Below are 20,053 nucleotides of genomic sequence, written 5' to 3'. Positions count from 1 at the left end.
ACATTTGCAGCCCTTCTTATATATACAGCCAGGGCGGGGGTGGGGTGGAGATAATCAGGAAGGTTTGGGAGGGGTAAAGTCAGGATTGGTTTGCGTGCCGGAGGGGAGGGCAGTTTGGCGTCCCCTCCGCGATGTTGGTGGAATGTGGAGCGGGAGGGAGAAGTCTACATTGTAGAGCTCTCGTGAGTCAGCGGATTAGAGAGGGTTAGATGAAGGGGAACGTTTGGTGAACGTCCCAATGTCGCAAAACAACGTCAAAAAAGAACTTAACACGATTAAATTGATTGCAAGAAACAACGGCTACGATGAGGAGCTAGTAGAGAAACTATACCGCAAAAAACTTAATAAAATGGCATTGAAAGATATTTACAGTACCGAACCGCCACAGGACCCCGCAGCCAAGTGGCGCAGAATCCTTTATTTAGACGATTTTTCACAAAAAGTATGTCAGAAACTTCCAAAATGTAGAATTAAGATAGCCCATTATAACAAATCAAGCCTCAGGGGCCTGCTCTCCCACACAAAGGACAGAATCCCATATAAGGAAAAGAGTGGAGTATATAAGCTAAAGTGCGATTGCGGGGCAATATACATCGGACAGACAGGGAGGAAATTCCAAGAACGAGTGAAGGAGCATCAAGCATGTGCAAGAAATAAAAAGATGAACTCTCAATTCGCAAAGCATTTGATTGATAATAACCATAAAAGTGATTTTGATTTCGAAATTTTACATGTTGAAAGCAAAGGCTATAGATTAGACGCCTTAGAACATTTAGAAATTTTAAATAGTGTTTGTTTAAATGAAAATATTGTTAACGAATTTCTGTATGCCTCCCACTCTCCCCTCCTTAAAGTCCCAATCCTCACGGTGGCCGATGACACCCCCCCCTCCCCTTCATCTAACCCTCTCTAATCCGCTGACTCACGAGAGCTCTACAATGTAGACTTCTCCCTCCCGCTCCACATTCCACCAACATCGCGGAGGGGACGCCAAACTGCCCTCCCCTCCGGCACGCAAACCAATCCTGACTTTACCCCTCCCAAACCTTCCTGATTATCTCCACCCCACCCCCGCCCTGGCTGTATATATAAGAAGGGCTGCAAATGTAGAGAGCTCACCTGATGATGAAGTTTTACTTCGAAACCTGGGTCGTGTGAATAAATCGTTTTCGTGTGGAACTACAAAGTTAGTCCTTTCATTTATTTATAATGAATCGGTTCCATAAAGTTACGCCAGAAACCATTAATTATAATGTCATAGCACCAAATGGCCTAGTAGTGTTATTGTTCTTTAATAAACCTTTAAATGTGTCGTAGCCCAAAATTGCCTCGGAAATTCATCAAGTGTGATGGATACGTGGATTTTCACCGATAGTTTATTCCATTATCTTGAAATCAGTAATGTGGTCGTTTCCATCCATAGTTTTAAAAAATATATGGGTACTCAACTTTTCTCCCTCTGTCTACTCATTAGTCTGGGGAATTAGTCTTGGGGTCTTTATTCTTTCACCGTCTCACATTTTCCCCCTAAAAGATTTCACCACCGAGTGAACGCATAAAAGTTTGGCCCTCCTGTATAAATGTTTTGTATTTAATTATTTGACAGAATTAAATATTTTTGAAATTTGGTGGGTTGGCTACTACGAATTCGATATATCGTACGCTGCATATACAAAATTTTTAGTTGCTGCAATTGGTCACACGACACGTCAGAAATTTCGAATGTTTTGAAGAAAGCATATGGTAGCACACATCGTATGGACAACTTGTAGCATGCGAGATGTCTTCAACTGAGCTGATGAAGAAAATCGAAAACTACGAAAGGCGTGTGCATGAATTAGAAGAAAAGCTGAAAAACGTTAGCCAGAGCCATGGTAGCAGTCAAAGAGAAAAAATTGCGGAAATGTCTTCTGAAGTTGTTGATTCGAATCCCTACAGGTAATATGCAGACGTTTGCTGTTTTGAAATCTTATATTTCGCATAAAATCAGCGAATGTGTCTAATGTTGCATTTCCTCTTGCAGCCGCCTCATGGCCCTCAAACGAATGGGAATAGTTAACAATTATGAGCGAATTCGAAATCTAGCTGTCATAATTGTTGGGGTGGGTGGTGTCGGTAGCGTTGCAGCTGAGATGCTCACCCGTTGTGGGATTGGAAAGGTGTGAAAGACTTTTACTCATGAACGTAAGCCTCGCTTGAAGATAATTTATTTCAAATAAATGATATTTTTTATCCTTGCATTTTATGTAAACTGACAATCCTTCCCAATTTTATTTTTTCGTTCAATTTTTGTTTGCCATAAGTCAACATAATCGTACTGCTATTGGGAGAGATACTGGCGGGTACGTCAGTTAAGTTAATCCGCGCATAGAAGGTGACTTTCATGGTAGTTTATTTACTACGCTGCACTCATCCATATGATGCGCAAACAACGTATCAGAAGAGCTCTTTTCTTCTTACGCTTGTCCAAAATGGTTAGTCTAGCATTCAACCTTAATGAAGAATTCCAGCCCTAGATATTGAGCTATCATATGTAGTACTCAGTGGTTGTATGAATAATGTGATTGTGGAGGATAGATTATTGCTGATAGCTTCTGAATTATTTCCGGATGACATGCATTGTGTACTACTGCTATGCCCATAAACCGGGTGTTTATATATTTAATAAGTGTACTGGTGTCATTCATTGATGTAACATAAATTCTTTGTTTGCTATGCCTCTTTTGTTACACTTTCAATAGTGTGGTTTAACCTTGAGTGCATTAATTGTTCAGGAAATGCATGAGAACCACAATAATCTGAAGACTGCTGCGATAGGTTAGGTTTGAGCTAACCTTCTATGAAGACCAATGGTATATGAAATTTCCACCTCAGGGTAAGGAGAATGTGTATGTTATTTTCCTTTGCCGCTTGCCTCAGACAGATCTGGTAGCAGATAATTAGATAGCTTATCTGAAACTGAGCGTGTCCAGGGGTATCACTAAGAATTGAGCCTAGGCCCCTTGGTTGGAAGCACAGTGCTCTACCCAATGGAGTACCATGCCCCCCCACGATAACAATTTGACAAAATATCCTCATGTCTGCCCCAAACTAGCCGACAATATTCTCCAGACTTTATCCAGACTCCAGACTCTCCAGCATTAATTCTGGAATTATAGATTCAGGCATTCGAGATAAAATTTATTAAAATTGAAACCTTGGTAAAAATGTTTGAGACATTCGGAGTATTTTCCTGCCTTTTTGACTCAGTTTTCACAAAATAAAATATTACAGATCAATGTTGAATATGCTAGAACCTGTTATAAAGTCACTGTAAATTTATGTTTAATCAATTGTTCTATAATATTTGGAAAAATGTTATTATTAGAATTTGAAAATCACTTGATCGTAATGGTGTATCATTGTCTTTTTTAAAAATATAAATTTGTACCTATTACAGATTTACAATATGTAAGTCTTTCACTTCCTTCAAACTATTAAACTAATACCATGATGTAGTGGAAGCATGTGTTATATTGATTTGGGTGTGGATGGTGAGGAACAGGGAATGCTGGTTAAAAACATTTTGGTGATATGCCAAGGCTTAAAGTCCTGGTGTTTTTCTTATTATTATTGGTATTCTATCAGTTTAGGCAAGTTTTGGATGAACCCAGACTACACTGCAGTACAATGATAATTCCCTTGCCTATCCCTTGGAATCCAACCTTATATCCAACAGTGCAATAATCTCCTTCTATTCCAAATGCTTCCGTCTTCTGTTCATTTCATCCAACATGCCCATCCTATTCCTTCTTTTCCTCATTTGCCCTAAGTTCTCCCTGATGTGTTGCAGTCTTCAACATCTCATCACCAATCAAAATACTTTGCATCCATCTTTCCTACCTCCCATGGATTTCTTCCAAAACCCCCCTACCATACATAGCATTTCCTCGTTCGTTTTCCTATCATTCCACCTCATCTTGTCTTGTCACCAGAATTTGTAGTCCCTATTGGTTCAATTTACCTTGGTACTAAAAGGTGATGGTTATGCATTTGCTAACATTGATATCCATCCCATTATTCGTAACCCAAGCAGCTATTTTATTAGCGTCCCTTTGCAGTACTTAGTGGCCACTCTTATTCTTGTTTTTCCTGTAGATAATGCAGTCATCTGCAAAAAGTCTTATGGGAGATTAAATTTTTTCCTGGAGATCATTTCTATAGATTAAAAAGAAGAGCGGGCCAATTACGCTACCTTGTGGGACTCCCGATGTTACCCTCATTTTTTCAGAACTCACTTCTAATTTGATCCTTTGGGTTCAACCTTTCATGAAATTTTTGACCCATGCAATTACTCTTCCATCTGTGTGTTGTGATAATTGGCCCATCTTAAGCACTAAGCGATCGAGGTCAACTTTGTCAAAGGCTTTTGACAGGTCGACTATTATAGTATCCGCTTCTATTCCTGCATCCATAGAGTCAGATATTTCTTGGCAGAACCGTAATAGATGAGTGTTGCAAAAGTGCCCTTTTCTGAAACCATATTGGCGACCATACAACCAATTCTCACTCTCCCACAAATCCCGGTGATAGTCAGCAATTATTATCTTTTCTAATAGCTTGCATACGACTGACATCAAGCTAATCAGTGTATAATTATCAAGTTTTGCCTTATCTTATCCTTTGAAAATCGGTGTTATATATGCCTTCTTCCAAGCTTTTGGCTGGGCATTATTGTTTATGATAGCATTGAATAAATGATTTATATAATTTGAAACTACACTATCACCCAATTTAAGCAAGTCTATTGAAATGCCATCTTGCCCTTTTGATTTATTTGCCCTCATTTTCCTAAATTTCTGCGCTAATCGTTTTGATACTTTTAGTATTTTATGTTTTTGCCTCCATGATATCGGTTAAATCATTGGAAATTTGTTTAAAATGTTTTTATCTCCTCATACAGTCATTGGGCCAGGCCATTTAAGTTTTTATAATTTATATATGTTTTCTAATCTATAATTGTATGAACATTGTCTTATGATCTAATAGTAGTGTCATATGAAGAACCTTTTTCCAGGGTGTTCTCTTTTAACATATGACATAATCTTGGACTATTATGGGTTTAATAACTCTTTCTCAAGCCATATTTGTATCGGTGGTTGCCAAATGTGTGTAAGAAATGATTCAGACGTACTCCCTTGGATTGCCATTGATGTTAGCCTGAATTGGCAGCACCATTTAAATTTAGGGTAGTTATAATTAACTGGACTTTAAAATTCTTCAGTAAGTCCAAAGGCAGAGGATAAGAGAAGTTAATTGAAATAAAGTCTGTTGGTATTGCTTAGATTATGGTGATGCACCTTAAGATATGCTTTTCATTCCATGCACATAGCCTTTCCCTCTTGATTTACTATTTTATAAATAAAGTTTCTCTTATTTAATATGTGCTTATTATGCTTTAATATATGCGTATATATAACTGCTTCCAGTAACATTTACTCCAAAACTTATCTAAGACTGAATTATTTTTTTAAGTTGCCTAATTATGGTGATATAATTTTGATGCCTTTAAAAATGGTTTGTTCTATTTTATTCTTCAAGATTATCTTCATAAACTATGTAATATTATCTCCTTCAGTTGCTGCTCTTTGACTACGACCGTGTGGAAATGGCAAATATGAATCGCTTATTCTATCAGCCTCATCAGGCTGGACTGGCCAAAGTTGAAGCTGCCTCTCAGGCCTTGCTGCATATAAATCCTGATGTCTCCATCTCAACCTATTCTACAAATATAACAACCCTTGAAGGCTTTAACCAACTGATTGAAGCTATGAGGTGAGATGACCATTATTTTTTATTGTTTTGTGAAACTGGATTGTATTATTCTGTTATCTTTCCATTTATTCTTATCAAACATGTTTGAAAAGCATAATTATGTAGCCCATGAGAAAGCGAGGAATTGACTTGGCTACACAAGCAAGATCTAAGCTGACGTAATACTTAGAAATTTGCCTCTATATAAGAATGCTTAGCATAAAAATGACATTATGTCCTAATCAAATGATGTTGGCTAGCCTAAGTAATAAAGTTAAGTCAAAGGCATAGAGAGTGAATGCTTATATGCAAGTGCAATTTTAATTCATTAAACTAGTTTGAGTACTCTGAAAAATAGATGAAAATGTAAGATCATAGATTATCCATTTCATGTGTGGTACTTATTTTCACATTTTAACTTATGCCATAGTTCATGAATTCATATTTACTGTGGAGAATTGAAGAGAATTAGTAACATTATTGGTGAAAAGGTGATTGGTTGGTTTACAGAAAGGGGGGGGGGGTTGGGTCTTTCTGTGAAGGAAAGGGCTACTTCAGGATTGGGGAGAGGTATTCAAACAATAAATTGTTAACCAAATGACCCGTTTTTAAATTCTTCCTGATTTCCAGCTCTTCCCACTTGTCCATCCTCATTCCTTTTTCCGTCTGGTGTAAGAGTTCCAGGTTGAAATCACTCCCATGATTTTCTTCCCATAGATGCTTGGCAAAGTGTGATTGCTTGAGGTCACAGTTTCTGAAACAGTGTTTGTGTTCCTCCGCCCGTGTTTTTAATGAGCTCCCCATTTGACCTATTTAAATAGCACTACAGTCCTTACAAGTTAACTTATAAATGCCACTTACACACAAGGGTATTAGACTGACATCCACTTTACTAGCCTTAGTTAAGTAGTTAAGCCTATTTCTAGCAGTCAGAACCTCATTTGTTATCCAGTTATATCCTTTATTTGCAGATTTTTTTATTTTTTATAGCTAGCTTTTTCAATGGGAAACAAATATACCAGTAGTACTTAATAATTGATTGAAATTCTTTGAACTTGTTTGTAACAAGATTTGCATTTAGTACTGCTGCCCAGTCAACACTCTTCAACTCCCATTTAAATAAATTCATATTTTCCTGTGAGTATATACGTGTGTATACTGTATCTGCATTTCTCTTACTTCTATCTGTTAAAGTGTGAGCGTTAAATTCAATAATTTGAGCATGATGGTCTGAGATAGTAGTTTCTAAAACTAAAGATTTGAAGTTATGGTCGGCTAAATTTGTAGCTATGTTGTCAATGACAGTTTTTGAGTGAGATGACTCTCTGGTTGGGGTATAAATAGTTAGCTGAACACTATAGCAGAGAAGTATTTCTTTTAGCTTCTGAGTAGAGCTGTTATCTTTTGAGACATCTATATTCAGGTCCCCAGGAATGATAATTTTATTGTTTTTCTTGATGACTTTCTCAAGTATTTTATCCATTTTTTTGAGGAAATCATCAACTGGTGCACTTGGAGATCTGTACAGACCAATAAAAAAATAAGTTTCATTTGTCTTGGGCCATTAGCACAAGGTTATTTCAAATCCCTTTTCTTCGCCGATTTTATTTTTTTAAATTTTTATAGGCTCTGGTTACTGATTCAAAACAAGTTTTGGCAAAAAATGCTACACCACCACCTTTGTTTTTTTCCATACAGAAATGATCAGCAACATTACTGGTATGCCCCTTTGCGATTTAAATGCAGGCCATTGTGAGCTAAGCAGCAATCATTTATATGTTTGTGTACATCACAGAATACAGCCTTAAGAGCACCACAAGCCCATCTGAGATTATCATTTACCTTTTGAATATAACTAAGATCAAAATCTCGTTGACGTAAAATACTGTTTACCACTATAACTGATTTTGGGAAATGTTTCTTTTTGCACCTGATAAGCTCATACATTTCTCCCGTTACTTCATCAGGTGATCTTGAGCATCGAAGATTGTTTGTTCCTACATGAAGAAAAACTGTATCTGTCTCGTTGATTTTCACATTTTGAGCGATTTCTTCCACCTTTCGACTCATTTGCTCAGCTTTGATTCCACAGAACACTTTTCTTTTCCACTCCTTTGATATGGTCATGTTTTACAATGGAATCACCTGTTAGAATTACTTTTCTGGGTGGAAAAACACTTGGGGAAGTAGAGCTTGTTTCAGCACGGATGAAAGGGGTAACAGAGGCACTTTTTTTTGCATTTTCACCACTCTTAACGTTATTTCGCTAAACGTATTTTCCTAAACAAATTTGGTTTTGAAAGGGACAGTTGTTGTTGATTTAGCTAACTTCTTACCAACAATTGATGAACTGTTTTCTTTGTAGAACGCAAGTTCCCTTTCCAATTACTTTGTTTCCAGTTCCCACTTTTTATTTTTTTCCTGAAGTGCGGCCAAATCCTTCATTAAAGTGGATATAACTTTGTCCTTAGATTCAATCTACTACTTATGTTTGGCGAACTTTTCTTCATCCAAGCACAGGTTCACATCCAATCACTGTCTTCTGAGATTTCATAACTTTCCAATTGGGCACACTTAGTGTGAATCCATGAAAAACACTTATCACATCTTATGCCCTTTTTACACCTTTTTAACCGAGTTTGCACTTATTCACAGAATTTTTTTCATTTTTTTGAGCGGGCTCTGCAAGAAGAGTTGTCAAAGGCGCCATATTGTATAGTGGCCATGGTAAAAATTTTTCATGCTTTTTCTTACCGTAGCCTGTACTATTCTTGCCAATCATTATTAGGGTATTGATGATTATCAGCATTACTCAGGTGTATATATCCTAAAAATCTTATAGAAGCTCACACATGTGTGTCTCTTTTTTGTGTAATTTTCTTTTTAGACTTTCTGTTATGGTGAGCAGGTAAAATTTCACATGGGTATTGACTGATTCTTTCCTGAAAGTACATGAAAGGTTTCAAGAATACATTATTGGCAAAATGGAAGCCAGAGATTCCAATATGATTTTTACCCGTTTCCTGGGTAAACTGTGTATTCCAGCATATTTAATATGCAGTTCATTTTCAGACTTCACACGGAAAAAGGGGAGAGAAGCTCCCCTTTTTCTCCATTCATGCGTGTTTCTGTGCATGTCATATTGCTAAAAATTAGATATTTACTGTGTTGATACATTGTGCATTTATCATCCTACCATTAACCAACTAATAAAATATACAGCAGTGATTGAACATAGTACATGGTCTTTTTTACTCTCTATCCTTCCCGGTACATACATATATCAGGCATTGAAGCATCTTGAATCTCTTCTTGTTTCTGATAGAACTGGAGGAGTAAATGGTGGACGAGTTGATTTGCTACTTAGCTGTGTGGACAACTTTGAGGCTCGACTTTCAGTAAATGCTGCCTGCAATGAGCTGGGGCTAGAGTGGTTTGAGTCTGGTGTTTCGGAGGATGCCGTTTCAGGCCATGTGCAATTTATTAACCCTGGTGAAACCGCTTGCTTTGCTGTAAGTATGTAAAACATGTAAAAGGGCTTGAGCTAAAGTTTCAAAGGATAAACTATGTATATGGGGATTAGAAAGGTAGTTGATACATTAGCTTTTCATGTCAACAACTCTTTGAATTCCATGTGATTGGGCTATTTTTCCAGTGCCAGGGGGCTATTTTTCAGTGGTTTTCTGTTCTCTTAAATGGATGATCTGTGGAGAACTTAAAGTAAGTTACTGTTGCGGCATCACCCGCAGATTCTTGGAATATGTAGTAAATATTGTTTATCTAGTGGGAGAAAAACTTAGGAAATGTTCTTGAAGAGAAGGTAGGCTGATGCTGTGTTTCTCTCCTTCTTCCTGCACTCCAAAAAATTTTTTGTACTCCTAATTAATCATATTTTCCATAACTTTTAGAACACCTATGACTTGCTCTGTCATTTTCCCTGTCTTAATCAATGCTTTTATCATTGTGTGAAAATGAAGTCTTTTGCTATTTACATTTTTTTTATTGGTAAGGCAATCTCATTATCAAAATAATTGAATATTTGTGAAAGTAATAGTGATGTTAAATACTCCCAGTGAAAATTTTTTTTTTCCTTTGTGGTTTTTTTCAACTAGGTGTACCAACTTACTAAATTTCCTTTTGATATTTTTTACAGTGTGCCCCTCCTCTAGTTGTTGCTTCTGGTATTGATGAGAAAACATTGAAGCGAGATGGCGTGTGTGCTGCTAGTTTACCTACGACAATGGGTATTGTTGCAGGATTTTTAATACAAAATGCACTCAAGTAAGTGGTAGTGGAATGACCTGTTGCTTACCTGTTAACATTTTCTTATTCCTCGTGGTATTAAAGGAAATAAGCACTTTAGGGCATGATTTGAGCTATTAGAGTAGTCAAAACCCCTTTAATGCTAACACATACCTGAGAGACCTTCATTGTTGAGGACCTACTATCCAAACTAAAGGCAACGCAGCACTGGTCAGCTTTAATACAAAACCCTGTGGTGATTTGGAGAGCCTCTTGGGCCAGCGCTCGAAGAGTAGGAAAGGAGGAGTCTACCAAGATAAGTGGCTCATTTGGGTTTAATGTTCAGAATTTTTTTTAGCTATGCAGCAATATTTTTCTATTATGTCGACATTCCCTGCTACAAAGGGCCAAGAAGCAATCTTACTATCTTCAATGTTCCATGAAGTTACCGAAAGAAGACATACTAAATACCAATTTGGTCTGGAGAAGACATAATTTCAACTTCCAAGTACTCAAAAGTTACAATCTTTTAAATTAACTGAGAGAAACCAATCTCAGAATGCAACCTGCACAGCATCCTTGTGATACATTACTAATTATTTTGCATGATGTTCATTCATCAGAATTTTTATTTTTGAAAGTATAATCATGGATCCATGCCATCTCTAACTCTTGTGGGCATACCGCATTCTTTGTGCCAATGTTTGAGGGGTCTATATTAAAGGATGATCTGTTTTTAACAACAAACATTTCTAATTATCCAAATATTTATGTTCTATCTCGGAGGAGCAAAAGGAAAAATTCACATGAAGCCCTGAATAGGGAGAGATAGGGAGAATTAAAAACACACTTCACATTGATTTTCATTCAATAATTATGTTTCATGGTGGGTTTCAAGAACCCAGTATGCACAAGCACGTCTCATGTAATTATTCTGTTTTTGAAATTTTGGTGACATCCAATAAAATTTTCAATATTTCTGATTTAGCCATCTTAATGTTATATGTTGATCTTCTCTCTAAATGGCAGCACTAGTGTTAATTTTAACTTCTGAAATATCAGTGACTAGAGCTTCAGGTTCACCTTTCTTTGACATTAATTGTCTCTGCTCTTTAAACATTTTAAAATAATCCTCTTGTAGTAGTATTGCATAGGTTTGAACCAATGATTCCTCCGGGTTACAGCAAAATTTCAATTTAGTATATTGCTCATCTCATATAACCTCCACTGTTACAATAGGAGAAATGAACATGTTTCAACTTGCAAAAACTGCTGGTGATGGAATACTTCAGTCAAATCAGTGAAACTTGTCACACACGAACAATAGACATTAAGCTACATATAGCAAAATTAAATTTTTGCATAATGAATTATATGAATAAAAAATCATGGGCAACTCTTAATTGAACAACTCTCTCATTATTTGATTTGCACCTCCCAGGTAATATATGTAAGGGAGCCAAAAGTTTGTGCTAGATTCTCATGTTAAAAAAAAGTTTGAAGTGGACTGAATGTTTACACATGAAAATGATTTTTAAATTTTTTTAAGAGATGTGATGGAATATGAATACAGAGACCAAGTTCAACCTGAGGCAAACAGGTTACATCCTCTCAAGGGGTGGGTGGTGTGGCCACCCTGGACTGCCAGCCTGATTATCCCTCATTGTTTTAATATTCCACTGTTACACTTTTTTTAACTTGCAACAAAACTACACCTACTACAGCAATTTGCAGCATGATTTATGCAGATTGGAGATTACTAAATATTAATTTTAAATAAGAAGGAATATTAAAAAGGTTATGTGACTAATGAAATAATACATCACTCACAGTTACTGTAAAGGCATATGCATGTAAATGGAAGACATGATAAAAGAGGCATGAGAAGAACTGGAGATAGGATTGAAAGTCAGCGGGGAATTCGTAATATCAGTTAGGTTTGCTGATGACCCAGCTCCAGTTTGCCAGTAGTCCAAGAGGTTGCTAGCATTACTGAGTGAATTGGAAATTCATTACAATAGATATCGAATGAGAATAAATCAAACAAAACAAATGCTATGCAGTTTTCCAGAAAGAGAATGGCTAAGGTTAACATCAAAATAGGAGGGCAGAAACTAGAACAGGTGGAACAGTTCACGTATCTCAGAAGTGTTTTGGACCAAAATGGTCCAAGCATGACAAAAATTGCGTTAGGCAGAGAAGCTTTTACAAGGAGGAGGGAGTTTATGGCAGGGACGTTGAGTAAGGATGATAAGAAAAGGCTCGTTAAAACTTTGATATGCAGCATAGTTATGTACGGTACAGAAACATGGTCATTTATTTATTATTTTATGTATTTATTTTTGTACCCTGCAAGCAATTATAAGTAACTACTTAATACCTATGAAAAATCACCCTTCTGTAGCCTTTACCCATGTAATATAAAAGAAATTACAATTTAAAAGCAACCAATGGTATTTATTGAAATTAAATTAAATAACGTAATGAAATTACATTTAATTAACTGGCATTAATATTATTGATCTATCCACACTTTTGTAGTCTAGATATGTACTTTTGATCTCTTTTGCATTGAATTTAGCCCTTCAACAGCAATATCTCTCTCATATTTTGCTGAGAAAATATTGCACCTTATAAGGGAAGGGGGAGTAAAGGAAATTGGCTTGTGGACAAACATTTAATTAATCTCAACTCAGAAATGGTCATCGCATGACATTCACTTATCCTCAAACATTAAAAATGTGCATAATTTGTACATTGCCAGTTAATTTGTTAACTGATTGCATGTTTCTGCTTGACTCTCTACTTGATGTCAGTATAAGGACATATGCTGTGCACCAAACAGCATGCATTCTGAAATCCCTGTAACTCCGCCCCTTTATATTCCTATTTTGTGATCATTCCATTTCAAGTGAAGATTAGGTAAGCCATAGCTCAAATCATCTATATCTTTTATTACCATTATGTTGAATAATTTGCGCATGTAATTATGAAATGTTTATCATTCTTAGGTTTATATTCCTGGTGTGTTACCATCTGATGGGGTTCCCTTTCCAGTAGGAATCAATATTGAAAGAATAATGAAGTGAGACAACAAATTTTAATAATGAAGTGGGTTAAAAACTATGTACGAAGAAAATTGTACGAAGTGTGTTTTCTTCCAACAATACCAAACATGCTAGGTGGTAAGATCATCTCCCAAGTTTTGGTAGCTGGAAATTTGGATGAACTGAGGAAGCTTATTTGCAGACAAATAAACCTTAAACCATTTCTCAAATGAATCACATGTGCCCTAGGAGATCCTTCTTCCAGCCTCTTATATTACGAGGGTCATCCGGAAAGTAGTACCCGTTCGTGCCGCATGAAGTGCTGACGACGCGAGTAGCCGCTGGACGAGGTCAGATAGCTTCAGTGGCTTGTCTGCCTTCTCTGAGCCAAGTTGCGTGACGCTAGCATTGCCTGTGTTGTTTCTGTGATTGTTTACAATGTTTAAAAAAATTGAGAACGCCGCCAGTTGTGAAGTGAGGGCAGTGATTAAATTCCTCAATGCAAGAAACGTTCGCCCATGTGATATTCATCGCCAATTAAAGGAGGTGTATGGAGACAATGTAATGGACGAGTCGTCTGTTCGGCGGTGGTGTCGCAACTTCAACATGGGGAGGGGGAACACACACGACGATGAGCGTTCGGGGAGACCGTCTGTCATTACAGACCAACTGGTGAGCTCAGTTGACGAATTCGTGAGGAACGATCGGCGCGTCACAATTGATGACATCTGTGAGCATTTTCCCAATGTTTCTCGAACAATTGTTCATGAAATTGTTAAACACCATCTGCATTATGCAAAAATTTGTGCAAGATGGGTCCCTCGCGTATCTCAATGAGCTGGCGGCGAAGGACTATGCAGCAGGAATACAGAAACTTGTCACACGTTATGACAAATGCCTTAATTTGCTTGGAGATTATGTTGAGAAGTAGTTTAAAGTATCCTCTTTCAAATAAAATTTTTTATGTTTGTTAATATTTACTTTTGTGTCTTTATTTCACGAACGGGTACTACTTTCCGGATGACCCTCGTACTTAGTTGAATCCTTCCCCCAGCAGTGGAATGTATCACAGCAGAATGTCACAAAGTGTTGCATGTTTTTGCCAGCATTGTACAATGCCAATCATAAAGTCTTGATCATGATCAAATAAGTTGTCTACAGTGCGTGACAGGATTTGTTCTTTTACTTCCTTCTTGCTAGCATAGAGGTTCACTTGTTAGTTTAGGAGCCATTAATTTATTTATAAATTAGTTATAGTCCTTCCAGATTAAAACTGGGTTTCAAATGTTGTAGCAGTATTGGTTATTTTTCTACGTAAATATAAGTGGTAGAAGAAGTCACATGAGGTGCGATCCATGATTCAAATGGGATTTAAACATTTTTACCACCTTTATGAATATGTATATATTTATGGGAGTTTTCGACATTTTCTCAAAACGCCATCATTTCTTTTCCTTTACTGGCAATTTTATTCAGATCAGAGAGAAGAATTCTCTGGTAGAGAACTGATGGTGCTTTACCAATATGATGTGGAGCACTCCCAGAAATTGTTTCCGTGAATGGATTGGAGAGACGATAATGAAAATGATGGATGATAGAAATCAGTTAACATATAATAGTTTTCCCATAAACGCAGCCATTTTTTTTCTCTTTTGTTTGACTGAGTTTAAATATGAATTATTCTCACACTCTTTTCAATTTCCACAGGTACCTTCTCCATTTTGGAGAAGTATCACATTACCTAGGGTACAGTGCATTGCTTGATTATTTTCCCAAAATGAGAATGAAACCAAACCCTGGGTGTGAAGATAATAATTGTCAAAAGAAACAAGTTGAATATGCGGAGGCAGAAAAGTTGCGCCAGGAAAGAGAGGGTGGAGCTGCAAGTGGCGATGCAGACGTGAAGACGACAGTGGTACATGAGGACAATGAATGGGGTGAGGTTCATGGATTATTTATACTTTTTAATTTCAATCATCTAGTTTAGCTTTTCATATATTATTTCGCCATATGATCATCTTTACCAATATCAATGGCTTCACTCCAACTTTATATTTCCAGGATTTATAAATACCTGAATGCTGTTTTTGAAAATGTTTCCTCTCCATCAATTTATATGTTATAAATAATCAATTTTTTAATGCACCAGCTGTCCATGTGTTAAGGACAAGATACCCAAATTTGTTAGAAGTTCTTTAGTTCAAAATTTTATCTATCCGTGGTGAGCAGTACTTTGTTGAGCACTATTAACAATATTGCAAATGTAATTACAAATACGGTGGAGTATTGTTTCGTATTTAGTAAGAAAGGCATACCTATAAAATAGAGTAATACCCATGATGGTGATCACATACAAAATCTAAATGAAAAAAATTGAGAATATGTGTGCATAAGCTACTGTACATATAAGCAATGAGACTAGCAATTAGATTAAAGATGCTGCTCCAAAAAAATCACTTTCACAATTGAATTTTTATGTATAAAGTGAGTTCCTAAATAATTATTTAATCAAAATTTACCCCATTGAGAATGTGTTCACAAATACTGGATGTAGTAAGTGAGACTATTTGTGACCAAGGGACCACCTGCTTATCAAATAATGTTTACTGGAGTGGAGTATTGTTTCGTATTTAGTAAGAAAGGCATACCTATAAAATAGAGTAATACCCATGATGGTGATCACATACAAAATCTAAATGAAAAAAATTGAGAATATGTGTGCATAAGCTACTGTACATATAAGCAATGAGACTAGCAATTAGATTAAAGATGCTGCTCCAAAAAAATCACTTTCACAATTGAATTTTTATGTATAAAGTGAGTTCCTAAATAATTATTTAATCAAAATTTACCCCATTGAGAATGTGTTCACAAATACTGGATGTAGTAAGTGAGACTATTTGTGACCAAGGGACCACCTGCTTATCAAATAATGTTTACTTTGATGAACTACTCATCTGAACCTCTCTAGTTTCATTATGAGGGTAAAAAGAAACTTCACACTTCCACAATAAAGATTTAATATTTCACGACCATGGTTTCGATGCTGCGCATCATCATCAGCATCGACACCAGGGTCGGGAAATATTAAATCTTTATTGTGGAAGTGCTTAGTTTCTTTTTACCCTCATAATGAAGGAATTCCACAAAGTTAAACCTGAAACTGTTATGTTCTCTAGCTTAATTTCAATTCCTCATTCTTTTTCTTTAGAGAGACCTAAAATGAATCAGATAAAGACCTAGTATAAGGAAAAATGATGCTTATAACTTCCCTTACATTTAGAAAGTCTCATAATATTTCCCTCATGTTAATTGGCCAATTTGTGAAAAGAATGTGATGATTTTTGTCCCTTGACATGTAGTTAAACATGAAAATAAATCACAGTGAAGGAAAATAATCAGTAAAAACACTCACATTTCTAAAAATTGAAATACTTTACTATTTTTTCTCCTTGAAAACATGAATTTTGAATTAATATTATTTAAATATTGTACAACCAATTATAAAGAATTTAAACAAAAGTTTGATGAAAAAGAAATTAAACTAATCATGAAATTTTGTTGTTTTCTTAAAATAATCATTTCCCATTATGAATGTCTTACTCATCTATAGGGTGCGGTGCTTATATAATATTATAATAATTAATCATATTGACTAATCAAAGATAGCTACAACAGCAGAAAGCTACCAAAAGACCTCGAGGAAAGTATAATGATTGCAATACCAAAGAAACCGAAAACAGATAAATGTGAAGAACACAGAACATTGAGCCTAGTGACTCAAGCATCAAAAATCCTTACTTGGATAATATCCGGAGAATCCGAAGAATATCGTAGAAGGAAGGATAAAAAGAAACCTCTCAGAAAACCAATTTGAATTCAGGAAAAACCGCGGAGCAAGAGGGGACATTCTCAGCTTGAGATTTCTGGCGGAAAAAATGAGGCACGTAAATAAGCCATTATATGTGGCATTCGTGAACTTGGAGTAGGCCTTCGACAACGTCAAATGGAATAAAATGTTCAAGATACTAGAAGCGCTTGGATTGGACTAAAGTGACAGAAGAATTATCCATAATCTCTACAAGAATCAGGTTACAAAAATGCAAACAAAAAATAGAAGCTAAAATAAACAAAGAAGTAAGACAAGGATGCGACCTCTCGCCAGCAATATTCAATGTATACCTGGAAGAGGCAATAAAAAAAACACAACAATTGGGTATCAGAGGAGTCAAGGTAAATGGAGAAGAAATCAACATGCTTCAGTTTGCAGATGACATCGCAGTAGTGGTGGAAACGCAAGAGGACATGCAAGCAACTCTAAGTGCTATGGATCAAGTACTGGGGGAATATAATATGAACATCAACAAGAAGAAAACTAAAATCCTTGTGTGTGGAAGAGAGAAGCTGAATGCAGATATCACCATTCGAGGGGTGCAACTAGAGAAAGTGGAATCCTTCATCTATCTGGGTAGCAGCATGACATGGGATGGAAGAAGTTCGACCAACAAGAAGCGAAGAATAGCCCAAGCTAAGAACGCATTCATGAAGAAGAGGCAATTACCATGTTCAAAGAACCTAAGGCTGGAAACAAGGAAGGAATTCGTCAAAACTTTCGTGTGGAGCGTGGCACTGTATGGTTCCGGAAAAGGTTTGCTGGTCCACTTGTAAAAGTGGACCAGCGAAGAATAAAAGCCTTTGAAACATGGTGCTGGTGGAGAATTCTGAAGATTAAACGGACACACTTAGTAAGCAACAAGGGAAGTATATAGAAGAGCAGGAGAGGATAGGACCCTATGGAGAACTCTAAGGCAAGGAAGAAATAGATGGATTGGACACACATTGAGGCACAATGGATTGATTAGGAATAAAATAGACAGGAAGACTCCATGAGGAAGGCCATGAGACAAGTACATAGGACAAATTAAGAAGGACATAAAACAGAAGGTATCAGGGATTGAGGGCATTGACATTAAATAGAGTAGAATGGAGAGCTGCAGTAAACCAATCCTACGATTGAAATACTGGTGATGATGAGAATTAACAGCTATCCTATTCCTCTTAAAGCTTGTAATACAATAATTTAGGAAACTGATGTTCTTATGAGAAATTAGTTACACAATTATTTTACTGTACCTTACCGCAGCCTTGTCTGTGCAAAGGTACAGTAAAGTCAGAGGAAAATTACAAACTCATTTAATATGGGCATCAAGTAATTCTACGAAGTGAAGCCTGAAAGTGTGAAGTATATTACTGTACCCATTTGTAATTTTGTATTTTTGACTTTTAAGGTATATGCCTTCTTGGAGAAGATGAAAAAATAGAAGACACAGCGGATGAAGAATTAGCAGAGGGACTAAAGAGGGCATATGCAGCTCCAGTATCATCCCAAACAGGAGATAATGTTGACGAGGTGCCCTCAGTTGCTGATATAAGCCTAGAAGATTTAGCCAAACAGCTTGGCTCTCTCTGAAGTGGTGTTTTATATTTGAAAAAAGCAGCTCTTCTATTGACTAAATGTAAATTTTATTCCACTATTTTATGAATATGGCCAAAATAAAACTCTTTCAGGTGACATATATGTCAGACACATATATATGCCAGTGACATATATGTCACTGGCATAATTATCACTGCTATTTTTTAAGCATAGGAATCCTTGGGGATTTTGAGATCTGCCAATGTATTTCCAGGGTAGTGACTGAGGGCTCTTATAAAAGATTAAAAATAATTAGCTCAAGCTGCCACGCAATTACACGAATGATTTCCAGCTTGTGAAATATAAATGCATACAAAATGAGGTGGACACTTAAATGTAATCATACATCCAAACAAAGGTTTTATGATCTCAACTGCAGGAAAACAATTGATGTAAATATAAATACAGTCTTACTCGAGTGAAGTTAAGGGATTACTTTAAGACATAATTATATATTTTCAGCCATTGAATACACCAGTCTGCAACTTCTTGGATCAATGATATGTAGGTTCGGAAATGGTTCTTTGTAGCACCATTCTGCATTTTGCTAACCACAGCATGGTTTTAGTTTTTAGACAGCATCAGATGGAACACACTAGTATCAGAAGCATCCTAAATGATAAGAAATCCCTGTCAAGGTGAATGATCATTACACACTTAAATTGTTGCATTGTAATGCACATGTAGCAGATGACTCTGTTAACAGTTACTGTTGTGGCATCCCCACAGTTTCTTGGTATTCATCCTAAATGATATTTTTGAAGTTGGTTTCAAAGCTTTCATAGTCCCAGTCTTTCTGCATAATTACCCAATTTCAGCTGTAACTCCCACTTCCCCTGTACATGCATCTTTTGACTTTTGAGATAGTATTGAAATATGAGTGGAAGTAAATCTGTTGATAAGGGGCAAGGCTTTGATTAAATTATCTTGTGAACATGTTTACAAAAGGCACTGCGAAAGTTTTTAGATGGACTACGTTGCAGTCTATAATTGCCTTTCCAAGAAAGCAGGTTGACAGTGGTGTCCTTCCCAAGTAACCCGTGAAAGTTGCAACTTGCTCAGCTTATTGCTGTCACTTAGTGGTCACAAAAACAACTGTGTGACACTTAAGGATATTGAAGCATCACTAGAGATTGCATCGGCAGCAGTTTCCAAAATCCTGCATGAAAAAATTTGAGTTAGGGAAGTTTCATCTTAATGGGTGCCTCACACTTTGACTGAGGCACAAAAGAACATGTGTTGAATGGTGCAAATAAATTCTGGAAAGATTTGACAGGGGCACATCTAGGCATGCTTCTGACATAGTTACTGTTGAAGGAATGGGAATTTATGTTTGATCCTGAAAATAAGCGCCAGTCAACTGTATGGATTTTTCCTGATGTACATCCACCAACAAAAAGCTGCCTTGAAGCGTCGGAAAGAAAATGCTTGCAACTTTCTTCTCCAAAAGCAATCTTGTAGCAACTGTTTTTGTGGAAGAACAAAGAACTGTTCG

General features: G+C 36.5%; 1 protein-coding gene across 1 annotated transcript; it reads left to right on the top strand.

The window, feature by feature from the left end:
• The first annotated feature begins 1,708 nt into the window (after positions 1 to 1,708).
• Uba5 (Ubiquitin-like activating enzyme 5) lies at positions 1,709 to 18,658 on the top strand. Its single transcript, XM_071587595.1, has 7 exons — positions 1,709 to 1,938; positions 2,024 to 2,159; positions 5,618 to 5,814; positions 9,119 to 9,305; positions 9,947 to 10,074; positions 14,790 to 15,019; positions 18,371 to 18,658. Exons 1-7 carry the CDS (start codon positions 1,781 to 1,783, stop codon positions 18,550 to 18,552), a joined length of 1,218 nt encoding a protein of 405 aa, XP_071443696.1. The 5' UTR covers positions 1,709 to 1,780; the 3' UTR covers positions 18,553 to 18,658.
• The last annotated feature ends 1,395 nt before the right edge of the window (positions 18,659 to 20,053 follow it).

This window comes from Hetaerina americana, unplaced genomic scaffold (genome assembly GCF_022747635.1).
Source record: "Hetaerina americana unplaced genomic scaffold, ioHetAmer1.1.p SCAF_3, whole genome shotgun sequence".
NCBI lineage: Eukaryota > Metazoa > Arthropoda > Insecta > Odonata > Calopterygidae > Hetaerina > Hetaerina americana.
Note: the sequence above shows the minus strand (reverse complement) of the source record. Positions and strands in the feature narration are given on the sequence as shown.